The following is a 26,007-nucleotide window of genomic DNA, read 5'->3' on the forward strand; positions in this document are numbered from 1 at the left end:
GGACCCTCCTGGGTAATAGTTAAATTCTCAGTGTTTCGCTTGCTTAAGGGATATTTATTTTCAAGGCTGCAAGTGGAGTATTGTGTTAAGCTCTGGAGCGGACATCAGAAGTAGTGCGTCCAGTTGGGTAGGGACATAATGAATGAACGTATCCACTTCAAAGAGAACATTCTCACTACCTCATCTGACGTATTGCATCTGGTATGGCATCCCATACCCTGCAGTCGTTACCATATAGGTAAGTACCACATAGACCATTTTTAGGGAGGGGAGGGAGGCGGCCTGGCCCTGCGGCAATCTGTATGCTTTTGCATGTGCACAGTAGAAGGGGGGGGGTGTTGAGGGCACATACCTGGCCTTTGGCATAGGGTGTCCTAGTAAGGTATTGTAATAAAATGGGACCAGTAACTATAACTCCTGGCCTAAAGTAACTATAACTCACACCCTTGCCATGCACTCCTTATACCCTCACATATTACATCACTCATGCCTAGTTTAGTGAGCGCATTAATAACAAACCCAGTGACATCTGAAATTACTTCATTTATGACAACACTATGCATGGCAATAGTACGAGTTATAGTTCAAATAACTGTAACAGGTGAATTTCAAGTTCAAAGTGGAATGTGTTTACTGACATGTTCACTTACCTAAACCTGTGTTTTTTTTCTTTTAATTTCGGAGTTATTTTTCAAAATATAAAGTAATGTATTATTGCCATTCTTAACTACCTTTACTTACTTTTTTTCGTTTTTGTCCCACTGTGTGGGTTTTTATTTAATACAATTATATATTAAAAAATTACAAACATTAGTTAAAAAAATGAGTTTTTAAGTTTCAGCTGTGGTTAAGGGTTTTTAGGGTTCAGAGTTGGGCACGAGTTAACCTCTTAACTACTAGGCATTTTCAAACCCAGCCCCTTTTGGCTATTTGGGGTAGTTGGAGCTTAGAGTCCCATTACATTTTTCCACATAAGGTATCCTCACCAAAATTGCATCATTTTTTCCAGCATCTTAAGGACCCAGGGTTTGTGGATTCCTCTGGAACGAACTGAGAAAAATGTAGTTTTTGAGAGAAATAGGAAAAATGTGCATTGGATAAAAGTGTTTGTTTTTTTCCCTAAAAATGGCATCAACAAATAGTTTGCTGTGCTAAAGTCACCATCTATCCAGCTTTCTGGAACATTCAGAGCTGAATAAAAAATCCTAGTTTTATACCACAGTTTGGGGATTTTTCAAAGAGCTGGCCTATTTTTTTCTATATTTTTTGTGCTCTCAACCTACTCTCAATTTGTGGTCGAAACCAGTGTGAAACCCATGAGTGATCCAGGAAAGCTATAGAGTTCTGGAATGTAAATTTAAACGCCAGCATTTGTAAAGCGCACAGCTACCTCCGACGGAGGTGTCTCGGCGCTGGGGGCCGTCTGGAAGATTAAGCAAGCTATTGCCCAGAGTCACATGATGCTGGGCTAACCTGCCGCCGGAGCAAGGATCGAACCGTGAACCCTGTGGTCCGGAGGCAGGCACCCTGGCCGCTGCGCCACACCTCTTCCACACAACATAAACAACATTCCGAGTTCAGCAAGAGTTCATGTGTCCCTCAAGATTGTTCCAAAGAAAATAACTGTTCAAATAAAGAAATATTGAAAGAGTATGATAAAACGGTCATTTGTGACAGTTTTCATCTTTAGCTTTTTGTCACGATGGCTGATTTACAAGAGCAATACACCATTGCACCTGCTAAGCCCTTCTTTTTGTGGGGATTTACAGGGGTTTGTCGGTTCTCCACGAACCCAAAGTTTCCATAGCCCGCTACCGAGTCTCACCATGCAATGTGTTTTCATTGTATACGGAATATAGAACGATTCATATGGTGAAATATGTAGAGTGCAAAATGGGTATCGAGGAAACCTATGAATTTATGAAATCTACTCAAGATATGGAGTCTAGGAGCAGTGGTTATTTGTAAATCTCTGAATTTTGTGTCTGTACTAGCATATGATTTAGAGAGTACTTTTAAAAATGTCTTCTTTCTTATACACTGGCATAGATGCAGCAAACTTCAATAGGCAATAACAAATGGTACATCAATTGTGTTGGTGGGCCAAGTGCCTGCAACAGGAAACCACCCAAAACGCAAACATAAATGCATCACATTTTTCAACTCAAACTGACCCTTTTTTTGCTAAGTGGGTAGCTCTAGATTTTGGACCCTGGCTCAGCCAAAACCTTGAGAAACCTAGCAAACATGTACATATTCGAAAACTAGACACCTAGGGGTAACCAGGGTGAGGGGACTTATGTGTCTCTCACCGGATTTTTTTGAACTCCAGAATCCATTGCAAACCTCAAACTTTGACTAAAAAAAACATTTTTCTCACATTTCTGTGATGAAAAAGTTCTGGAATCTGCAGGGAGCCACAAACTTCCTTCTGCCCTGTATTCGCCCTAGTCTACCTATAAAAATGGCACCTCACTTATGTGGGTAGACCTAGTGCCAGCAACAGTAAACTGGTCAAAACGCAACATGGGTGCATCACGTTTTTTCCACTGAGAACGGCCCTTTTTTTAATTTATTTTTTGCAGAGTGGGTAGCTGTAAATTTTGGACCCTAGCTCAGTTGGCGCCTAAAGAAACCTAGAAAACCTGTAAATTTGTTAAAACTAGACACCTAGGAGCATCCACAGTGGGCTGATTTGCGTGGCTCTCACTGGGTTTTTTTTTCTCTTCCACCCGGTATTTCCCCAAGTCTCCCTATAAAAAGGGTACCTCACAACGGCCCAAGGCACAACATGGGTGCATCACATTTTTTTCTCAGAAAACATACCCTTTTTTTCCAGCGTGGGTAGCAGTAGATTTTGGACCCTAGCTCTGCCGGCACCTACGAAAACCTAGCAAACCTGTACATTTGGGAAAACTAGGCACCCTATGGATAACCAGGGTGTGGTGACCTGCATGGGTCTCCAGGTTTTTTTTTTTCCTAGAATCTCCTTCAAACCTCCAACTTTGACTGAAAAACACATTTTCTGTACATTTCTATGATGGGAAGTTCTGTAATTTGTAGAGAGCCACACATTTTCTATCACGTATCATTTCCCCAAGTCTCCCGATAAAAATGGCACCTCACTTGTGTGGCTGGGCCTAGTGCATGCAACAGAACCGGATCAAACCAAGCTCAATGAGTGTCCCTTTGCGAGGATTCTTATTGACCGTAGTTTGATCAGTTCCTGTCACGGACAATAGGCCCAGCCACACAAGTGAGGCCGCATTTTTAGTGGCGGAATTCTGGGTGGTAGGAAGTTTGTGGATCTCTTCTGATTCTAAAAGATACGTTTCAGAAATGCACACAACAATTACGATTTTAGGCACAGTTTGAGATTTGCAGGGTATTGTGGGTAGGAAATATTTGTGGGAGCCACGAGAGGCACACCACCCTGTACTCCTTGGGTGTCTAGTTTTCAGAAATGCTGGGGTTTATTAGGTTTCCCTGGGTGGCAGCCAAGCCAAGGCCCAAAACTGCTGCTATCCCTTCTGTTGATGATTCCATATTGCATCTTTGACCCCTCCCTTTTGTGAGTGCTAGGCCTGCCCACTCAGGTGAAGTACCATTTGTATCAGGAGACATGTGGGAACACTTGGTGGCTGGAAATCTGAGGCTCCCTGCAGATTCCAGTACTTTGAGTCACAGAAATATGAAGAAAATGTTTGTTTTTAGCCTATGTTTGAGGATTGTGAGAGCTTCTAGGTAAAAAAAACCTTGTGGGATTCATGCAAGAGACAACACCCTGGATTCCCCCTAGTTTCTAGTTTATGAGAATATCTCCTTGATGGGTGTATTCTTTTTTAGGAGTATAAATCTCTGGAAACCTGGCAGACAAATATTCCACCACAGGCCGAATTTTGAAAAACATGTCATGGTCTGGATGGTCCCGGGCAATGCAGTAGATTTGTCATTGAAATACATCATGTGCTGCAGTAGCAAACATAATCTCTGCTCATGTACAGTGCAAAGATGTGTAGTACCCAAACCATGCAAGTAGACCAGTGGGACAGCAAGCTTGGTTTGTACACTAAAACCACTTTGAGCGCAAGGACCAAACATATCTTTAGCTCCTTAAGTGAGGTGGGAGTCTACTTATGTGCCCTAGAACGGGAGAGTAGAGTGCCTCAATGCTCCCTCAAATTGTTCAGCACTCAAATTTGTTTGCTGCACATTTTGCTCAAGGAAGCCAACATCCAAAAAGAGATAGACAGGCAATTGTCAAAAAATTGACTCTATCGAATTTAGACTCAGCGTTGCTAGTGAACAGCAGAATTTGGGGCTGAACTGAATTGAGAGGTTGCCAAGAGAGCACTCTGTGCTTACCGCTGCACATGTCTGTTTTTGGGTTGGTCTACCCTGCTCTAGTTGCTTTGCTGCACAGAATGTGCTTGCGAAGGGACAGCACGGCTGCCATCATCATGTCCCTTAGAATTGGTGGAAGACAAGTTGTCGACTGGTACTCTGCTGTCTGAAAAATCACTTCCAGATTCTTCTTCCTCAAATAGGGTGGTCTGCTGACTGGCTTAAAACTTACTTTTAAAACACTGTCCTACATAGAAGGCAGCAGTATTATTCTAAATCGGTCAGTGTGTGAGTCTGTGAGATGTGAGCAGCAGTAAATATACAACAAATCATTATTTTCAATATTTCTACAGGTTCTCCAAAGACACAAAAAAGACTATATTACTTCACCTTGCAACATACCCAATACCACAGTATACTTTTGTCATGACATATGCAAAAGTTTATTGTTGAGGGACCTGCCAGGGCCATTGCCAGAATAAAAGTAATTTCCTCGAAGTAACAAATCTCCCTTTGAGCCAAAGAATCACACGTTCAAATAGTAGCCGCTGCAACTTCATGTGCAGGTGTGCTCCTAGTGAAACTCTGTGCTATCACTAGGATCAATGGAATTATGAGGCAGGAGAGCACAAAATTATGCAACAGGGTTGGCTAAATTATGCAGCATAAGGCAAAAAATGTTTTATAGTATGACTTCATTGTTTTATGATTTGCAACCATGATAGTACTGTCAGAGGAAATAAACAGCTGAAAGAACTAATAAACCTGTGCGCAGGCCCTTCCACTGCATGCTAATATGTTGCTACATCCATTAGTATATACTGCACATGCCTCAAAAATCTACCATCCACTGTATAATACGCAGATGGTACACATGTGGCATATGCAGTATATATATAATTTTTCAGGAATATGGGTTTTCCCGTGGGTGCCAGCCCTAACTACATTGCTTTACTGTTTTGGGGGGGAAATATTTGGTTCTCCTGGGGGCCGATCGGAAAAAAACAATTCGGGGGTGGTGTGGTGGTTGGTAGGTGGGGGGGAGGGGGTTCAGCCCATGGGCAAGAAGGCATACACCACTGACAATTGTATTTGGTCCTCAGGGGGCGCAATTGTCTTTCCCGGGAGAAAAATATGTTGAAAAAATAATAAAAATATATAAATCGATATATATATTCATTCCCGGGTGGGAGCCGACCTGTTGCCACAAGGGCCAACCCCCTTGCAATCCCTGTTGGCCCAGTGGGTTTCCTGGCTGTGGATCGTGGCCAAATGTAATTCACAGCCAGGAAACCATTTCAGGGAGGCCTTGTTTGAAAGGGGAGACTCTCCCCTTTCAAACAAGGACTCCCTGAAACCTTGGGAGGCATTTCTGGGCCTCCTATCCCTACTGAAGCAGAAAAGTGGGCGTACCTCCTCCTGGAATGTGCTCTGACGGTGAATATGTAATGTCCGTGTGGCTCCACAGCATGCTGAAGTTATAGATGGGCAGAGGGGGTTGGGGGCTGCCGTGAGAGCGATTTCGCATCTCCCCCGCCCAATAATAATCTACTGATGCAAGCACCAGAGTATCCTTTGTATCCATCTCTGCCCTCTCCAGTGACCACCAGTGGCCGGCAGACACACTGGGGAGGGTGTGTGGGTGTCGGCCATTGTCAAAAACCCGCTCCTAAAGGATTAAGGGTAGTAAGGGATTCTTAGGTTTAAAAAATGGGTAGGGAGAAAGGTTAGTAAGGGGTTGTCGCGGTATAACAATGGGCAGACGGGCTACCACTAAAAAATAAATGTATGTATATAATTATGTGCCTGTGTATGTATGTATGTGTGTGTATATATATATATATATATATATATATATATATATATATATATATATATATATATATATATATATATATATATATATATATATATGTGTGTGTGTGTGTCTGTGTGTGTATACATGTGTGTGTGTCTGTGTGTGTATACATATATATATATATTACCTACTGGCGGTCGCCAGTAGGTATATATAGTTAGGATTTTTTCTCTATGGGATTTTTGAAAATTCTATGTCTAATAACTATGGCGTTTGTGGACGGAATTGGCTGAAATTTTCAGGCAAATGGCACATTTTGTTTCTGAGCAGCCCCTGAAAATTGGGGGGGGGTTCGTCCAGGGGGGGTCGAGAAAAAAGGGGGTCCCAAAACGTGTTTTTAACATTGAGTTTTCCATAGGGCGGTTGGCCTCACTTTTAGCCCGAACGGCTGAATGGATTTGCACGAAACTTGGCAAAATTGTAGGGACTGGTAGCCCGATGTGCCTTTTGTAGGTCTCAATATATGTGCTACAGTGGATTTTGAGAAATTAACGTTTAAAAAAAGATATATATCTGTAACAGCGGACCGGGCAGCGCTCCAGGACGCGTACTTTTCGCGCAACGGAGCTTTGTGAAGCGAAGCTGATTGGTTCTCCGGCGTCTGTCAACATTCCAAACAGTCCGTAGCGGCCGCCATCTTGTCTCTCGGTAGGATCGAGAGACAAGAGGAGGCCAAAGCGAAGGGGCAAATGACCATAAGGGGGAATAGTAGATCCTCGCTGACCCCCTAGGTTTGATGTGGAGGTTTTAAAAGGGCCCCGCGGGGCAAAAAAAAATAATAATAATAATAATCGAACGGCTGAATGGATTTGCACGAAACTTGGCAAAATTGTAGGGACTGGTAGCCCGATGTGCCTTTGCTAGGTCTCAATATATGTGCTTCAGTGGATTTTGAGAAATTAACGTTCAAAAAAAGATATATATCTGTAACAGCGCACCGCTTCGCGTACTTTTCGCGTTACGGAGCTTTGCGAAGCGAAGCTGATTGGCTCTCCGGTGTCTGTAAACATTCCAAACAGTCCGTAGCGGCCGCCATCTTGTCTCTCGGTAGGATCGAGAGACAAGAGGAGGCCAAAGCGAAGGGGCAAATGACCATAAGGGGGCATAGTAGATTCTCGCTGACCCCCTAGGTTTGATGTGGAGGTTTTAAAAGGGCCCCGCGGGGCAAAAAAAAAAATAATAATAATAATCGAACGGCTGAATGGATTTGCACGAAACTTGGTAAAATATTAGGGACTGGTAGCCCGATGTGCCTTTGCTAGGTCTCAATATATGTGCTTCAGTGCATTTTGAGAAATAACGTTCAAAAACAAGATATATATCTGTAACAGCGCTCCGCTTCGCGGAGATAAAATTATATCTGTATTACCTAGCTGTTGCTAACACCAGTTAGCGACGGCTAGTAGGAGATAGCGACCATCTTGGGCCCCACTTTGCATGTGAGTGATATTTATCACTAATGACATGCAAAGTGGGCATGCCAAGATGTTAGCGACTGGAAACAGTCGCTAACATCGCTATCTCCTATTATCAACTTTTGGAAATATTCGAGATAAGCGCGAATATCTCCAAAAAGTAACAGCTGCCCTGAGCAGTTCTTAGCCATGTTATCCAATGGGAGGTGGATAACATGGCTAAGAGCATTAGCTCGGTAATGCATGAATATCGCTGAGTTTTCAGCGATATTAATGCATTGCGGTCGTTTTTTATCGTATTTGCGATAAACCTTGATAATAGCAAGGTTTATCTGCGATAATTTCTGACGGTAAAAAAATCTTTGCAATGCATCGTTAGGGATAAATATCGCTTAACTTTGGTAATATGCCCCAACGTCTGTTAACGTTCGATTCGAAGGAAATCAGGAAGTGTTGAAAAACATTGTCTGCGCCATCTTGTCTTTTTTCAAATGCCACACTTTTGTCGTGCACGGCAGCCATTTTAGATGCCTTGACCAGACCCACTCTGTGCACGCTGTCGATCCTTAGCATGGCTCCCCACCCTCGCAAGCATCTCACCCAGGCAGTGGTCACCCCCGCTCTCTGTCTTATGCATGGGTAATAAACCTCCCCCCATCTGCGCTGCTCTTCCCTGAGAATCACACCCTGTGCCCGCCCGACACCTCCCTTTCGCCCTATTCACTACCGCACCCTCTGACACTCCTTTTCCTCTGTGTCCGATTGTCCAGGCCGGTCCTAGGGTATCAGCTAGCCCTGCAGATGTAGTTTATGGCCACAGCTGTAAAGAATCACCCCTCTTCAAAGGAGTTATAGTAGATCAAGGCCCACACTCGATGAGATCCGTCACAGCAGAAGCGTTGCTATTATCTGAAAACCATCCTGTATTGTGATTGGGGAGGGGACCGAGCGTGAAGCGGAAGATTCCAGGGATGACTCTTTGTACATCAAAGTTTTTACAATTATGTGTCACATTAAAAATATATAGCACTCCGACAAAGTAGTAAGATTATAAAACTTTAATAATTTATAAATATATACAAGAAAACAAAAATAGTAATAACATATAAACATTTTTAGGGAAAAACAACGAAGTAGCGGTCGGCTGTGCGAATAGTCCCAACGCAGCACAACGTCCAGATTTGCGGCGTGGGGCGTCGCGGGGGGTGGGTCATCAGTAGCAAACTGTTGTGCGAATAGTTCCAAGGCAGCAGAACGCGCCGAAATCTAGATGACACGAAAGTGATGTCTAGTAAGTTGCCACCCAGCAAATAACGGCGTGGGGCGTCGCGGGGGGTGGGTCATCAGTAGCAAACTGTTGTGCGAATAGTTCCAAGGCAGCAGAACGATGGCACCAAGGTGATGTCCAGTAAGTTGCCGCACTGGTTTTGGTATCCTACAATGCTGCTCCGAATAACGGCGTGGGGCGCCCCGGGGGAGGCGGCGTGAACGGGCCTCTCCAGGTGGAGTGTCGTCTGTTGTAGTGGGGCGCCCCTTTACCGTTTCAGTTGCCATTCCGTCCGTTTTTGGTCCACTGTGTCAAAAGCCGCAATTCAGCTGAGTTGCGCCCACTCTTGCGGTGCAGCGATAGGCGGCTGTCACAGGACTCTCAAAATGGCGGCAGGCTCTTTCCTTTTTGCGCCTGGTCCACTGAAATGGCCCTGGGACACCTTGGAAATCGGACGCTTGTCTGCTAGGTCTTGGACCCCATTCTCGAAAGCGTCCCCTCCGCCTTGAGAATTCATCAAGTTTTGGGGGCCCCGACTCCTGCAGGCTTCTGGTGGGGAGCGGCTGCCATGATTGCTCGCGGAATGACCACGACGGAGCTACGAGATGGTGGTGCTCTCATGCTGACGCCAGCTTCAGTCTGAAACATCCAGAAACAAGGTGGGGCTTTCATCGTTTGGGAAAAAAAAAGTTTTCATCCAATGAAAAGTGTTGTTTTTAGGTCATATGATCAAGCCTTCCATCATTAGGAAACCAAAAGTAAAATGAACCAATGAAAAGTTTTATAAACAAGTCACATGACCTGTTATGCGGCATAGGGTATAAAATGCGGAGAAAATACGTTGGTACGTGAGGCGGCGTCAGTAGCGGACCGATGTGCGAATAGGCCGAAGGCAATACAACGCGCCAAGATCCGGATGGCACCGAGGTGGTGTCCAGCAAGTTGCAGCACTGGTGTGGCCATCCTACAATGCTGAAAGTCGGCGTGGGGCGCCCGTTGGCCTGTGAGTTTGCGTCAGTAGCGGACCGATGTGCGAATAGGCCGAAGGCAGCACAACGCGCCAAGATCCGGATGGCACCGAGGTGGTGTCTAGTAAGTTGTCGCACTTCTGTGGCCATCCTACAATGTTGAAAGTCGGCGTGGGGCGCCCCGTTGGCCTGTGAGATGGCGTCAGTAGCGGACCGATGTGCGAATGGGGCCAAAGGCAGCGCAACAATATTTTCTGACTGACACCACAAGGCGCTGAGATGCCAAGATCCGGATGGCACCGAGGTGATGTCTAAGTTGCGGACTGATGTGCGAATGGGGCCAAAGGCAGCGTAACAATATTTTTTGTATGGAAGATACCACTAGGCGTTGAGATGCCAAGATTCGGATGGCACCGAGGTGATGTCTAGTAAGTTGCTGTACTGGTGTGGTCATCCTACAATGCTGAAACTCGGCGTGGGTCGCCCCATTAGCCTGTGAGATGGAGTCAGTAGCGGACCGATGTGCGAATAGGCCGAAGGCAGCACAACGCGCCAAGATCCGGATGTCACCGTGGTGGTTTCATAGTAGAGAGGCACTTCATCTGCAGTGGGGCGCCGAGATCCGGATGGCACCGAGGTGATGTCTAGCAAGTTGCTGTACTGGTGTGGTCATTCTACAATGCTGAAAGTCGGCGTGGGGCGCCCCATTAGCCTGTGAGATGGCGTCAGTAGCGGACTGATGTGCGAATGGGGCCAAAGGCAGCGCAACAATATTTTCTGAAGAGAAGACACCAAAAGGTGCTGACATTCCAAGATCCGGATGGCACCGAGGTGGTGTCTAGCAAGCTATGCAGTTGAGTTGTGTGCGCACTTGCGGCGAATAGGTCGAAGGCAGCATAACAATGTTTTTTGAATAGAAGACACCACAAGGCGTTGAGATTCGGTTACCACCGAGGTGATGTCTAGCAAGTTGCCGCACTGGTGTGGCCATCCTACAATACTGCTCCGAATAACGGCGTGGGGTGCCCGAAGGGGGGGGGAGCCGGCGTGAATGGGCCTTCCTAGGTGGAGGCTCGTCTGCTGTAGTGGGGCGCCCCTTTACCGTTTCAGTTGCCATTCAGCTGAGTTTCGGCTGCTCTTGATGCTACAGCGACAGGCGGCTGCAAGAGGACTCTCAAAATGGCGGCCTGTTTTTTGGATTTGGGCCTGGTCCACTAAAATGGCCCTGGGACACCTTAGAACTCGGACGCTCGATTTTTTTTTCCTTTCCTGTACATGCAAAAAAAGGTAAATGCCCGGTACGTTACACGCTTCATCTGCCACGATGAACTCTCCAGAGGAACCGAAAAAATATATAGTTGTGGTAACTATACCATGCATCGTCATATGGAGAGGTGGCACCAATTAATTATAGTGCTGCATAAAAGAGAGATTTGGAGGAGAACCCCTGACCTGCTAGTACATTCATCAAAGAAGTGGCACTGAGAGCTTCAGAGGCAAGGGAAACGGTCCCAAATATTTAGAAGAACTTTGGAAAGATTAAAATGACATGTTTAGATTGTGGCAAATTAATTTCATGTGGACAGATGAGTGTTACTCTAATAAATACAGCATATGAACATCATCATAGTCGATGGTTGGTAGAGACATTTTGACTATATCCTGGACCTGCCCGTCCTCGCCCAAAATGGCGCCGGAATAAATGGGACTCGTAACTCCTTGTTGTGTACTGGTTGCAGAACCTTGAAATCACGAGATACGTATGCAGTTTTGAAGCACATGGCGGGCGGGGACGAGAATTGATTGAATATTTCGACATCCCTATTGATATTAAGTTCTGATGTGTTATTGATTACTGTACTGTTGAAAGTTCGAATTAACGTCACCCATGGTACTTGCCCGCAAATGTATATCTAGATAATTTTATTGTAACTGGCCCTGTCGTATTTTAATTATAAAATGTACGTCCACCGATTCCGTAACTGTTAGACACCTTAGTTCTTGCAACCTAATGGCCCGCCCGTTACGTTCCTCTACAGTGTAAATGTCTATTCATCATATACGATTACAGTTTGCTCTGTGGCAGGCCCACGTGGTTATAGGCTCGTATTTGTATAATGAAATTTTCACAATAAAGGTTTTTAAAAGAAAACATGGTAGTAGTATATACATTGGTAAAGTTTTTAATAATAGTGACTGTTTTAGAATCATTAAAAGGCAAGTGAAATAAAGCAGACCAATTACATGAAGGGTAAAAGGTATAATACGAAGGAACGCAGTAAAGATAAATGGTCAAGGGCTGTTGTGTTTTCTATTCCTGCAACATAAAGTGATCGATAAGAATCTCATATTCAGGCATATCGGCGACTAAGACAGCAGGTCGACCCTCTTTTGCTCAACGGCTCCGTCATGGGACGAAGAAACGCTCTTTTTCTCGAAAAAAGAATATATTTTACTTGCAGGACAGTTGTAAAATTTCCGGGAAAGTACATTAGCCTGGAACATTATAACATATATTTAAGAAAAAATAATGTTCGGAAGTAATGAAAAGCGTAATTTTTAGGTCATATGACCAAGCCTTTCATCATTACAATAAGAAAAGTAAAATGAACCAATGAAAAGTTTTATTAACAAGTCACATGACTTGTTATGCTTACGTTACGCACTGCGCGCCCCGGATGACTTCCGGATGCGCTAACGCGGCGCGTCATATGACGCATTACGCGACAACGCAGGTACAGAATATAGTCAAAATGTCTCCACCAACCAGCGGTCGGAACACAACCCCTTTCAGCAGGCTAAATAGTTCTGTTAAATGACAACAGAAGGGACAGGCAACAAGAACCGTCAGTCAAAGAGGGGAGGGCTAGTTCTTCTCTACCGGGTTACATTGGGGCGCTACCGGAACTGATCGAATTGGTAGTCTACAGTGTTTCTGGATGTTTCAGACTGAAGCTGGGGTTAGCATGAGAGCAGCACCATTTCGTAGCTCCGTCGTGGTCATTCCGCAACCAATCATGGCAGCCGTTCTTTATCGTTATTTTGGGCGGGGTGGGTGGCGGAGCCGAGCTGTTTTGCAGCCATCATTGTGTGGAGTTCAGTTCATCTCACTAGTTTTGTATTTGTCATGAGGGGTTGTTCCTAATGTTTCTATTTTAGCGAGGTCAAAAAGAGATCCCATTAGTGGCCTACTGATTTTGCTCGATTCCTTTTCTTTTTTTTTTACACGATTTTTCGTTATCTGCAAAGACTAAACAGAGTATTGCGACTCTGTGTTTGTTTGTAAATAGAGAATGAACCAAAGAGAACTAATTCTAAAACAGTAAATACTTGGATAACAATCAATCAAATGGAGAGAGAAGCAGGCACGACGGATTACAACGGGGGCAAAGGCCTGCGTTAACTACCTTTCACTATCTGCAAAGAGAGAGTACTCCTAATAGAAATGAGGGGGGGGGGGCACCATTCAAAGCAGATCAGTGTGCATAAACACGAAAATGTTTTCACTTACCACGTACTTGACATTCGACAGCTTATGATATTTGCTATTAAAAAACCATTGAAATTCACTGAAAAAACCATAGGTTATAGACCATATATAGTTAGGAATTAGCATTTACAAAACCTTGAAAATTCACTGAAAAAACCATAGGTTATAGACCATATATAGTTAGGAATTAGCATTTAAAAAACCTTATTTTACTCACACAAAACCATTGAAATTCCATATATAGTTAGTTGCACTAACTATATATCGCGCACCCGCAATCCACTGCTGATCATGTCACATATTACATCATTCATGACATGGTCAGTGACATCACTGATGACATCACTGATGACATCTCAAATGACATCACTGATGACATCTCATTTGACATCATTCTTGTGCTAATACGATAAACCTCTTCAGACTCTAATATAACCTTAGATACACTCAGTGTATACAGACACTCACACACTGCCACTCATCCATGGAGTTACTCACACACCCAGTCAGTCATGCAAAGAAACAATCTCACCTCCATTTCTTCAACTATACAGTTAAACACACCTTACTTATTGAAACATATACTAACACATATTTACTCTCTTATACAATCCCTGATACAAGTTCACAATGATCGATACAACCACTCACTCATTCAGTGGCTCTCATGCACAGTTATTTATATATGCCAACTCTCACATGTACTGTGTTTTACATATGTACTTACTATGACATGTAGCATTGAGATATCCATTCACTCATCAATACACTCATGCACACAGTCAACTGCCCATGTAGCTGTTTCCACATGCACTCTTGAACTCATACACCTAGTGAATAAACTGCTCACACATCTATGCATAGTCACACACCTTCCAGCCACCCCCACACAAACTCAATCTCCCATAGAAATACTTGGGCAACCAATTAATAACACATATAGCCTCTCGTATAGCTAATGATCAACACATGCAGCAGTTTACAGAACAACAGACATAATGATGCACAAATTAAGACAGTTTAGTCACTAACCCATGCATTCAGTGAGACACATTTAATCACTCACTCATACAGTCAGTCACGCACCTACTAAATCCTTCATCCAGACACTTATACATCCACTCATTCTTCAATATGTAAGACATATTTTAACTTTACAGAAACATACAGTCACTGGATGTTGTCATCAGTGATGTCATTTGAGATGTCATCAGTGATGTCATCAGTGATGTCACTGACCATGTCATGAATGATGTAATATGTGACATGATCAGCAGTGGATTGCGGGTGCGCGATATATAGTTAGTGCAACTAACTATATATGGAATTTCAATGGTTTTGTGTGAGTAAAATAAGGTTTTTTAAATGCTAATTCCTAACTATATATGGTCTATAACCTATGGTTTTTTCAGTGAATTTTCAAGGTTTTGTAAATGCTAATTCCTAACTATATATGGTCTATAACCTATGGTTTTTTCAGTGAATATATATATATATATATATATATATATTTTTTTTTTTAATTGGCACCTTTGATTGGTAAAGTACAACAGTGTAAAACATGGTGTTGTAAAGTTCAACACATTGTACTTACTACATGCATTGTTAAGTACCATGTTGTAAAGATGTATATACGGTAACATCATTCATTCATTGCAGCTATATTTTGAGGCCCATTCAAGCATTTTCTCCTCATTTCTAGAGGCCATTTCTGTGTATTAAGTCCAGTACTTGATGCCTTATATGTACTGTTGTGTCCAGTTCTGAGGCCTCATCTGAAGTGTTTTCTAGATCCAGAGTTGTCTTTAAACACTGAATTCAGTTTGATATGCCGCCTTGTTGTTTTGTGTAGTTCCGGTGGCATCAACTAATGTATCACATTCATTTCTGGTGGCCTTGTTTTGTCCATAATGTTTAGTGGGGAAGACATTACCTGGCGTATTAATTCAGTTCCGATGCCTTCATCTGGTTTGTGTTAATTTTTGCTTCCTCGTCTGGAATTTCTGGTTCTTTTGGCCATGTACGTTAAGTAGTGAGACACATCTATAGTACAGTGTAACCTCTGTAGTATTGCCTTGTTGGCCTCATAAGAGGGGAGAGTGTTCAGTTTAAACGCCTACCCTAAAGTGCCATGTGCAGTTGTCAAGGCTGTATGTGCAGTGTTGTTGGGCCCAAAATGCAGTATTGTAACCACTTTTGAAGGGCTCATGTAGAGCATTGTTTCCAACCCTTGAACCCTTATTGTGAGTTTGCTATCCTATCCTGGGAGCTTTCATTTGGAATAGCCAGTTCTCTAAATAGTTTAACCCAACCATTCTGGAAGGTTCATCTGCACTATTGTCCTGTTCTGAAGGACTCGTTAACACTTTCATTCAGTTCTGGACGCCACCTCTCTTGTGTTGTGTGACAGTCCCATCAAAAGGAATGGCCAGTTCTGGAACTCCATTTTGGAGTGCTTTGTCTATTTCTAGAGGCTGCCGATGGCATATTGTAGAGAGTTTAATTGGTAGCATCAAGAGTATTGTATTCTGTTTGGAGAATGAATGAGAGTATTGGGTCCAGTTTTGAAACTGATTTGCGAGTATCATTCTGTGTTGAGATTTAGTATAGAGATTTTTGTCTAATTGTGGATGTTTTTTCTAATGCATTCTGCAGTTCTGAAGTCAGGTTGTAAAAGCCTCATTTAGAATGATTCTAGTGCCTGTTGACCTATCTGGAGTATTGTACATAGTTTATGATGCCTTGAATGTATACCTATTAGTTTTGTAGGCCACATTTTTCACAATATTAGGGACTGTTGCTCATCGGCAGGCAGGGCCCTATTTTGAAGTGACTTTAGTACTTTACTAATTTTGTTGATTTCTGGAGACCTCCACCGATACATTCTGCCCACTTATGGGGGCACTTCAGTTGTATTGTCTAGTTCTAGAGTACTCATCTGCTGCATTGTGCTTAATTGTAGAGTTTCCATCTGAAGTAATGTCCATCCTTTGATACCTCACCTGAAACTTTGTTACTATGTTTAGATGTTGCATCTGCTGTCAAGGTCCATTTCTGGAGTGATTTGTAGTAGTACTGTGTTCCAGCCTGGAGACTACATCGAATCCGTTTCTGTATTTCGTCATCATGGGGAATGTGTTTTATTTGTAACTTCGGTAGACACAAGTTGTATCCTGTGTTTTCCCAGTTCCTGTATGTATGAGGAGAAACCCTGTGAAAGAAGCTCGCAGGTTCCTTGACCTGGCTGACCCTTGACTGTGCATTATTGACTATACGTTTCATTAATTTGGGGAGTAAATGGAGTCAGAAACCGGGCCAGAGACAAAGGGTTTCAATTGTTGTTTTTTTATTTAGTCGAATAATCCTGAAACTTTGACCTGATGAATATCATTTAGACAGACTTTTACATAAACTACCAAAGAGGGTTGTCCTTAAAATTAAAAGTGTCCTCTTTCCCTGTAGCCTTCTGTACATCACCCATCCGTTTACAATCTCTTTGCTTTCTCAAAATGAACTTTGAAATCCCTCAAAAATCTGCCATTTCCTCTGTCTATAAAGACTGCCAACCCACCACACAAGTGAAACTCTGTGGCATTCTTTGCCTTGTTCTGCAGCATTATGTTCAGTTCTAATGGACACGTGTGCCCTGTCTCCAGTTCTCGATGCCTCATTGGACAGCCGCGTTTGGAGAGATCTACAGTCCTCAAAGCCTCATCTGTAGGCTTGTGGTCAGTTCTGGAGGCCTCATTTTGAGTACTCCGTCCATTATTGGAAAGCTCATTAGGTATACTACATAAAAAAGTTGGAATTGTTAGACTGTATATTAAAGAAAAAAACGAGAAGTAATGAAAAATATTGAAAACAAATAATTTAGCTTTTGGGTAGTCGTCCTCCTATTGTACTGCTTAGGGGTAATAGTCTCTGAATAGTTGCACCTAATCAGAGCGGAAACCTGTCATAAACACACATTTTCAGAATATGAGAGGATATCATGAATTCGCTGAAGCGTACATGCTCACGCATCCCCTGCAAAGCTCTGCTTCTTTATTTATACATTGCAGAAATCCGTCTGGATATCGCTCCCCCACACCCAAGGCCTTTTCAACATTGTAACAGTTCAGTTGCTATCATGCATACACCACTTCTATGACCCTGTTTACATCGAACAAAGTTTATGGGGACATCAAATTTGAACATACTCGTCCAACCCGCCTAGATATTTTTCAGCTGTGGTGCAAGTAGGTTCTGTCCTCTGCCTTGCTCCCGCCAGATCCTTTATATCACACTCGGAAGTAGACCAATTATTTTGCTCTCTTAATTAATCCTCTGTAGATGGAGTCATGGTTTACTATTGCTGCTATGAGCCTAACGCGTGGTTTTCTTTGAGAAAGGCATCCAGCAGGCTAACCATTGTGACGATACCAACATACACTCCAAAACTGAGATACTGGTACTGCTCCCTTCGGATACAAAACATCTTCTCATCCATGCTATATATCATTAACACCTCTGGCGCAACGCCAAACCGTAGTGGTCTAGGTGCAATGTCTAGATTTATCCTTTGTACAGTTGAAGGTCTAATGTAATAATAATAATAATAATCCACATTTGTAAAGCGCACAATCACCCGTAAGGGTCTCTAGGCGCTGGGGGCCGTCGGGAAGATTAAGCAAGCTATTGCCCAGAGTCGCATGGTGCTGGGCTAACCTGCCGCTGGAGCCGGGGATCGAACCGTGATCCCCAGATTCCAGCGTCAGTCGCCCTGGCCGCGGCGCCACACCTCTTCCCAATGTACGGTTTATTGTGCACTTTAATGTGTGGAATTTTAATTTCTTTTTCTAGAGACCTTTCTCGCATGCATTTTTCAATGTGTTACGACGGTATATTTGTTTTGCTCAATGTAATCCTGAAGCATGCTTTGGTTACTGGCCCATGTGTCAATAACATCTGATTTACAGTTAATGCACAGTATGTAATATATCAATTTCTGTGTAAAATATACTTTTTATCATTAATGTGATTCTTGCCTTATGAATATGTTTTACAGAAATTAGTTTAACAATTTGATCTTGCAGTCGATTGATCTGTTCTGTCCTTTCAGGGAGTCTTCGCTACCGGTTGAAGTGGCTCGCCAGAGAGAGCTGAAATGGTTGGACATGTTTAAACACTGGGACAAGTGGGTGTCGCGCCGTTTCCAGAAGGTAAGTGTGGAATGTAGTACCTATATCTTCCGTGAAGGACGTTGGAGTATATGGAAGCTACTAGCCATAAACTAGAGTTTTGCAGCGTGAATCTTTCTGGATTCACTATGCTGTGCATTATTCCGCGGTCTTGTGGTTGGGTCCGGATTCGTAGTCTTTTCTTTGTGTTTTTTTTTTTTTTTTTTCTTTGCCCAGGTGGGCGTCGGCGTCACACCCCCTTTGGGTGTATTTCCGGTGACGTCGGCATGCTTCCTGCGGAAGCTCCCACTGTTGGGCGCCATCTTCAGATTCTTTTTTTCCGCGGTCGGGTCTGGATCGTTCCCGTTTGGGCTCCAGACATTTTTGGAGAAAGAAGAAAGAAAATACAGAAAAGACGAGGAGAAGTCATCTGAAGACTCCAGGGGACTTCACCGACGAAAGACAAGCAAAGATAAGGCGTTTTCCATCCAGATCTTCGACGACCGTCGACGAACACGCGACCAGAGAGGCCCTGGACGCTCGAGGATGGACAACACGCCGTTCAAGTTCTGCCGTAACTGCCACCACAAGTACGCGCAGAAGGACCAGCACCCGGTATGCAACCTTTGCCTACCGGTGGACCACGAAAGCGGAGACTGCAACGCCTGTTCCGCCTTCACCCCGAAGACCCTTCGTGTGAGAGAGAGGCAGAGGGTAGCACACGCCGCCCTGCAGGGGAAGGCCCCGACCCCGTCGCTCTACGAGCTGGGGATGTCCTCCGAGGAAGAAGACAACGCTGCCGCCGAAGACGACAGCTACACGGTCGTAGAGACCGATTACACGAAGACTTCTGACAAGGTAGGAGACTCTTCGGCCCCCAAGAACCCGAGAGACTCTGAGTCTCGAAAAATCGAGGGCAAGACCCCGAAAGCGCCGACGCCAAAAAAGGCGGCGTCCGCGACTACTCCCAGGCCCAGCGGATCCTCAGAGAAGGAGTCCCCGGCGCCGAGAGCTGCTGATCAGCAGAAGACGTCGAAAATCGTCCCCGAAAAGGATCGATCGACGAGGGAGAAAGACCCGAAACTGTCGACGACGACCAGAGACCCGATATCCGGTTCGACGTCGAAAACTTCGACTCCGAGAGGCACGGCGACGAGCCATCCGTCGAAGAGAGCGGCGGAACCATCCGACGCGGAACACGCGGCCGAGATGGAAAAGAAAAGAAGGCGCCTCGAGGCAGAAATGGAGAACTTCATGCAGCGGAAAAAAGATTTCGACGCAAGGATGAAGGCCTTCACGATCCCTCACAAGACCAAGCCACCAGTGCTGGAGGCGGTCGAGGAGGAAGAAGAAGAGGTCGCCGAAGTCACCGAGCAAGACCAGGACGTCGAGGTGTTCGACGACCAGGAGGAGTACGAGAATCCCCACGAGAGCTACAGCTATGGGGAGGAAGATGAGGGCAGGACAGACACAGAGTCGGCGCCCTATGACCTTCAGGAGGTAGATTACATCGATGTCGACACCGACAGCCCGGAGGAGGTGGTCGACACCTACCCCTCGAGGCCCTCGCCGCCGGACGACATCGGGGCCTACAACGCGGTGATACAATCTGCCGCAGCAGCTTTCAAGCTCAAGCTCGACGAAGAGAAGCAGAAAGCAGACTTCCTTCTGGAAACATTGCTCCCAACACAAACGAGGAGCCAGTTCCTCCCGATGCTCGAGAGCGTCTTGGCTCAGGGGAAGGAAGCTTTCAGGGAGCCCGCAACATGCAAGGCAGTAACTCCCAGAACTGAGAAGAAGTACAAGCATGCCGCAAAGGACCCGGCCTACATTCAGGGCACGGTCTCCGCAGACTCCATTATCACGGCCACAGCAAGGAGGAGGGCTAACGTACCCACTACCTCGGGCCCGCCACCGGATAAAGAGAGCAAAAGGATGGATCTGGTGGGCAGAAGGATCGAACGGAATGCCGCGACCCACTGGCGCATGGCTAATTCCAACGCCCTGGTAAACAGACACATGTACCAAATCATGGAGGGACTGGGGCAGTTGGTGAAGGACTTGCCCCAGGATGCCAAGCAGAAAGCCGAAAAGCTAATTGAAGAGGGGAAGAATGCTGCAAATTCTTGCCTTAAGACGGCCCTGGATGGGGCAGACACCGCCAGCAGGCTCATGATGATGGGCGTCACGGAAAGGAGACACGCCTGGCTCAGGATATCCGGTTTCAAACCGGAGGTGCAACACAGCATCCTGAACACACCGTTCAACGGCAGTACGCTTTTCGGACAAACAGTTGATGAGCAACTCAGCCAACTTAAGAAGGATAACGAAACAGCAAGATCCATGGGAGCATTGCAGTTCAGAGGGAACAAGAGGGGCACCCCGTCACGGAGGCCCGGCGGAAGAGGCGGAAACCAGCCAGGTACATCACACCAGGCTTTCCAGCAAACGCACCAGGCAGACTCGCAGGGTCAGCAGGGCCATCAGAAACAGCCCTGGCAGTACCAACAAAGAGGCCAGTCCTTTCGAGGGAGAAATGGACGGGGACAAAATAGGAGAGGGGGCCAGCAGCCCACCTCCAAGTGACTTCAAAAAAATCCGTGTGCCCACCCACAAAAAAGATCCCAGGGGGCAGCACGTACAGATGGGTCAAGACAAACTAGACACCTACGACCACAGGACACCAGTGGGAGGAAGATTAAGATTCCACCTCCAGGAGTGGAGAGGAATCACATCAGACAAATGGATCCTCAACATTATCCAATTCGGATACTGCATAGAGTTGGAGGCGAGGCCAACAAGCAGAAAACCAAGAAGAAAGCCGCTAGCAAGCAAGCAGCTGCAGTGCCTTCAGGAAGAAGCAAAAGAACTCCTGCGGAAGCAGGCCATAGAAAGGGTACCCTTCAAGGAAAGAAACACAGGAGTATACTCAACATACTTCCTGGTACCAAAAGTAGACGAGACAATGAGGCCCATTCTCGATTTACGGTTCGTGAACAAATTCATAAGAACGCAAAAATTCAAAATGACCTCCCTGCAAGAGGTGCTCCCACAGTTGCAGACCGGGGACTTCATGGTCACTATAGACCTCAAAGACGCATACCTGCACATCCCAATGAACAGGAAGCACAAGCACATGCTCAGGTTCACCGTCGGAGAAAGCCACTACCAGTTCACGACACTGGCCTTCGGTCTAAAATCGGCACCAAGAGTTTTCACAAAGTGCCTCGCAGCAGTCGCAGCGCACCTAAGAAGGCAGGGAATACATGTATACCCTTACCTGGACGACTGGCTGGTGAAAGCAAACTCATACCAGAAATGCAAGCTGCACGCACATACAGTGACCAGCACGCTCATAAACCTGGGGTTCTCCATCCATTGGAAGAAATCATCAATGGAGCCGGAACAAGTGAAGATCTTCCTGGGAGCACAGATCAACACCTTACAGGGCAAGGTGTTCCCCAGCGAGAAGAGGGCGAGGGCGCTGGTGAAGGAAACTCGCCTCTACCGGAAGGGACAAGCTCGGACAGTGAGGACGGCGAGCAAGATCATGGGGATGATGGCATCATGCATCCACCTGGTACCGAATGTACGACTCCACATGAGACCCATTCAAGAATGGCTACAGGAGCAATGGTCACAAGCTACAGGCAGTTGGGAGGATCTAGTGGTTGTAACGCACGCAGTGCAGAAGGAGATGACATGGTGGACCATGGAGAACATAGCAAGGGGAAAGCCTCTAACGCCCCCAACGCCAACAGTGACCATCACCACAGACGCATCCCTGAAGGGATGGGGCGCTCACATGGAGGAGCTCAAGGTGAGGGGACTGTGGACACCGACGGATGCCACAAAGCACATCAATTACTTAGAATTGAAGACAATCTTCCTTGCACTGAAGGCCTTTCAAACAAGACTGTACAAGCACAAGGTATTGATACAAACAGACAACACCACTGCGATGTTCTACATCAACAAGCAGGGGGGCACACAGTCCGCACCGCTTTCAACGCTGGCGCAGGAGATATGGAGATGGGCCATCCCTCTCAAGATAGACCTGCTAGCCATACACCTACCAGGGAAGGACAACATACAAGCCGATTGGCTCAGCAGGCAGACATCGGCATCCCACGAGTGGGAGCTCAATGCTCAGGAGACAAGATACCTGTTCGACAGGTGGGGGACACCATCGGTGGACCTGTTTGCCACACGCCAGAATGCAAAATGCCAAAACTTCGCATCCAGGCAGCCCGAGGAGGGGACACTGGGGAATGCCCTATGGATAGATTGGTCAAGGACATTTGCCTACGCCTTTCCCCCGATACCACTGATGCACAGAGTACTGAGCAAGTGCAGAGCGAGCAACATGACACTGATACTGGTCGCACCGCAGTGGGCGAGGCAGACCTGGTACTCGCAGATCATGGAGATGACACAGTGTGCACCCCACAGATTCAGCAGGAGGAAAGATCTACTGTCCATGCAGAACGGAGAGGTACTGCATCCAGAGCCAGAGAGCATGAGCCTAGTAGCGTGGCTCCTGAGGACATAGAGTTCGCACATTTGAGACTACCAGAAAGCACCCTGAGGGTACTTCGGGAGGCACGAAGGCCCAGCACTCGAAAGTGCTACGTTGCGAAATGGAAAAGATTCACAATATGGTGCAGACAGGAAAGACTCCACAATAAGATGAAGAGGGACTCCACAGTGCTAAGGTACCTGACGCACTTACTGGAGAAGAACCTTAGCTCATCCTCGTTAAGAGTTCACTTGGCAGCGATAGTAGCCTACACAAGGGGAGAAACGTGCAGGAGCTTCTTCACATCACAGGTGGTGAAGAGATTCCTAGAAGGAGCGAAAAGGATCGCGCCACCCAAGCGGGTGCCGCCACCTGCATGGAACTTGAACACAGTCCTAACGGAACTCATGAAAGAGCCCTTTGAACCACTTCACAAGGCCTCCCTAAAGATGCTAACTATGAAAACAGCCTTCCTGGTTGCGATAACGTCCTTACGCAGAGTAAGCGAGCTTCAAGCGCTGACGCTACAAGAACCATACATACAAATACACAACGATAGAGTTGTGATGAGGACTGACCCACACTTCATGCCGAAGGTGGTATCCAATTTTCACATGAACCAGTCTATACAGATACCGAGTTTTTTCCAAAAACCCACAACCAGCGCAGAGAGAGCTCTGCACACCCTGGACGCCAGAAGGGCAGTCATGCACTACATTGAAAGGACAAAGGGGCACAGGAAAACGAAACAGTTTTTTGTGTCCTTCGCAAACAGCTTCATGGGCAAAGCAGTAACCAAAAGGACCATTGCACGATGGATCGCACAAACAATCCAACTCTGCCACAAACGGGCAGGACAGGAACTGGCTGAGGGGACACGTGCCCACTCCACCAGGAAGAAGGGCGCTACAATAGCCTTCCTGGCTAACACACCCATAGAGGACATATGCCTGGCGGCAACATGGGCTTCGGTGCACACGTTCACGAAGCACTACTGTGTGGACATACAAATGAACAAGGAAGCTCAAGTGGGACAGAAGGTGCTACAGCACATATTCAACACCCAACGCTCATCTTCCACCCAGCCGCCACAGAGATGAGAAACCGCTACAAAATCTATGCACAGCATAGGGAATCCAGAAAGATTCACGCTGCAAAACGAATAGTTTTCTTACCTGTCGGTGTAGTTTTGCAGCTTGAAGATCTTTCTGGATTCACTAGCGAACCCACCCACCTCCGCCAGAAAGATGAGGCTGGAGAGAGAAGAGGTGGTTAACTAAAGAATAGACTTTGAAAGTACAAAGCGGTAAATACAAACTAAGAAGAACATTGCCATTACTTCGGAAACGAAAGAAACACGGAAAAAAAGAACCCGAAGATGGCGCCCAAGAGTGGGAGCTTCCGCAGGAAGCATGCCGACGTCACCGGAAATACACCCAAAGGGGGTGTGACGCCGACGCCCACCTGGGCAAAGAAAAAAAAAAAACACAAAGAAAAGACTACGAATCCGGACCCAACCACAAGACCGCGGAATAATGCACAGCATAGTGAATCCAGAAAGATCTTCAAGCTGCAAAACTACACCGACAGGTAAGAAAACTATTCGTTTTCACCACAGTTCACCATGGAGGTTGGCTGGAAGGGACGTTGACTTGGCAGTGATGAGGATTCGCTGTCCAGCACCATTTTTAGAAGGCATAGCAAGCCAGTCATTAAGAATAAACAGTGTCTTATGTAGACATGTCACATGTTTAGTTAATGCTGCAGTTATGCTAGCTAACTAGTCTTAGTGCAGTTGTTCGCCATTGGTTGACTTTTTTTGCCATTCTTATTTCCTTGCTTCTTATTCAATAACGTATCTTCCTCTTCTTGTGTTTGTCCCTCCCCTGGAGCAATTGCCATCCTTTTGATTGGCTGACTTGTATTCTTCCAACTGTTCACTTTAGGGAAATCATTTTTACTTTTTGGTTAAACTCTTCATAAGAGTGCATGTGTTTTCCAGCGCTCTCCCAAATGTCCTTCTCTTCCCTCCTGAAATACCCGTCCTGTGTAGATCACTCTCTTACAGTGCTTCACCCCAGCCAAACTAATCTGCCACTCTATGTTGTTCTTTCCCTTGTGTGCTGCTTTTCTCTGCCTTTTGCATCCACTCCCTGTTTGTGCCCCCCGCACCTCCATTGCACCGCTCCACCGCGTGCCCATTTTTTATTTGGAGAGCAAGACAGCAAATTTCTGACTGACCTTCCACCTTGCAAAAGCACTTTTGTGCTAGTGAAACTTCATTTTTTGGTAAATAAAAAAATATGTCCCTGTCTCATTTCGTATGTGCATGCATTCTTCATCACTCATGCGCGCCCCTACGAAATGACTTGTTCAGTGGCAGCTAAAGCCTTTTTGCTTTTTATTTTTAATTTAATATTTTCGGAAATGCTGTACAGCATTGACAAAACCAATAGATGCAAAATGCAAGAACTATTTGCTTTAACCTTTCAAACTCAGATTGCTTCCCTGTATGCATCTATTTGTGTTTGCTTGATTATTCGCCTTTTCATGGATTGTAGGTGAAGCTGAGATGTCGAAAAGGAATTCCATCTTCTCTACGGGCCAAGGCATGGCAGTACCTGTCTAACAGCACAGCGCTTATTGAGAGGAACCCAGGAAAGTTTGAGGTACATGCTGGAAAGATGATCAGGGGCTAATAAGTGGTTGAAGCAGTGCATTTTATTCAGTGGACGTGGTAGCATTTTCTAAAGTAAATTGTTTCTAATGGGGGGGGGGGGTGTATGATGTATGGGTTTTTTTAAAAACTTGTTTTCACATTTTTTAAATTTCTTTTGAAATGTGCTTACGTGTCAACAAATAATTTTGAGCATAGAACATTCCCCACCTTGACAATACCATTACCAGATTTGTAGAAAAAAGGGTTGTTTAATACATGGTGTCTTCCCATTTTCAACTTTTGGCTTCCCAACCTGCTTGTCTCATTC

General features: G+C 45.4%; 1 protein-coding gene across 1 annotated transcript in view; it reads left to right on the plus strand.

Annotated features, from left to right (window-relative positions):
• Nucleotides 1-26,007, plus strand: part of TBC1D10B (TBC1 domain family member 10B) — a 367,011-nt gene that overhangs the window by 136,376 nt on the left and 204,628 nt on the right. Inside the window, exons 2-3 of the mRNA XM_078652863.1 lie at nt 18,444-18,543; nt 25,582-25,689. Coding sequence (XP_078508989.1) covers nt 18,444-18,543; nt 25,582-25,689 — 208 coding nt within the window. The remainder of the gene's footprint in view (nt 1-18,443; nt 18,544-25,581; nt 25,690-26,007) is intronic.

Source organism: Lissotriton helveticus, chromosome 7, assembly GCF_964261635.1.
Source record: "Lissotriton helveticus chromosome 7, aLisHel1.1, whole genome shotgun sequence".
In the NCBI taxonomy this organism is placed as follows: Eukaryota; Metazoa; Chordata; class Amphibia; order Caudata; family Salamandridae; genus Lissotriton; species Lissotriton helveticus.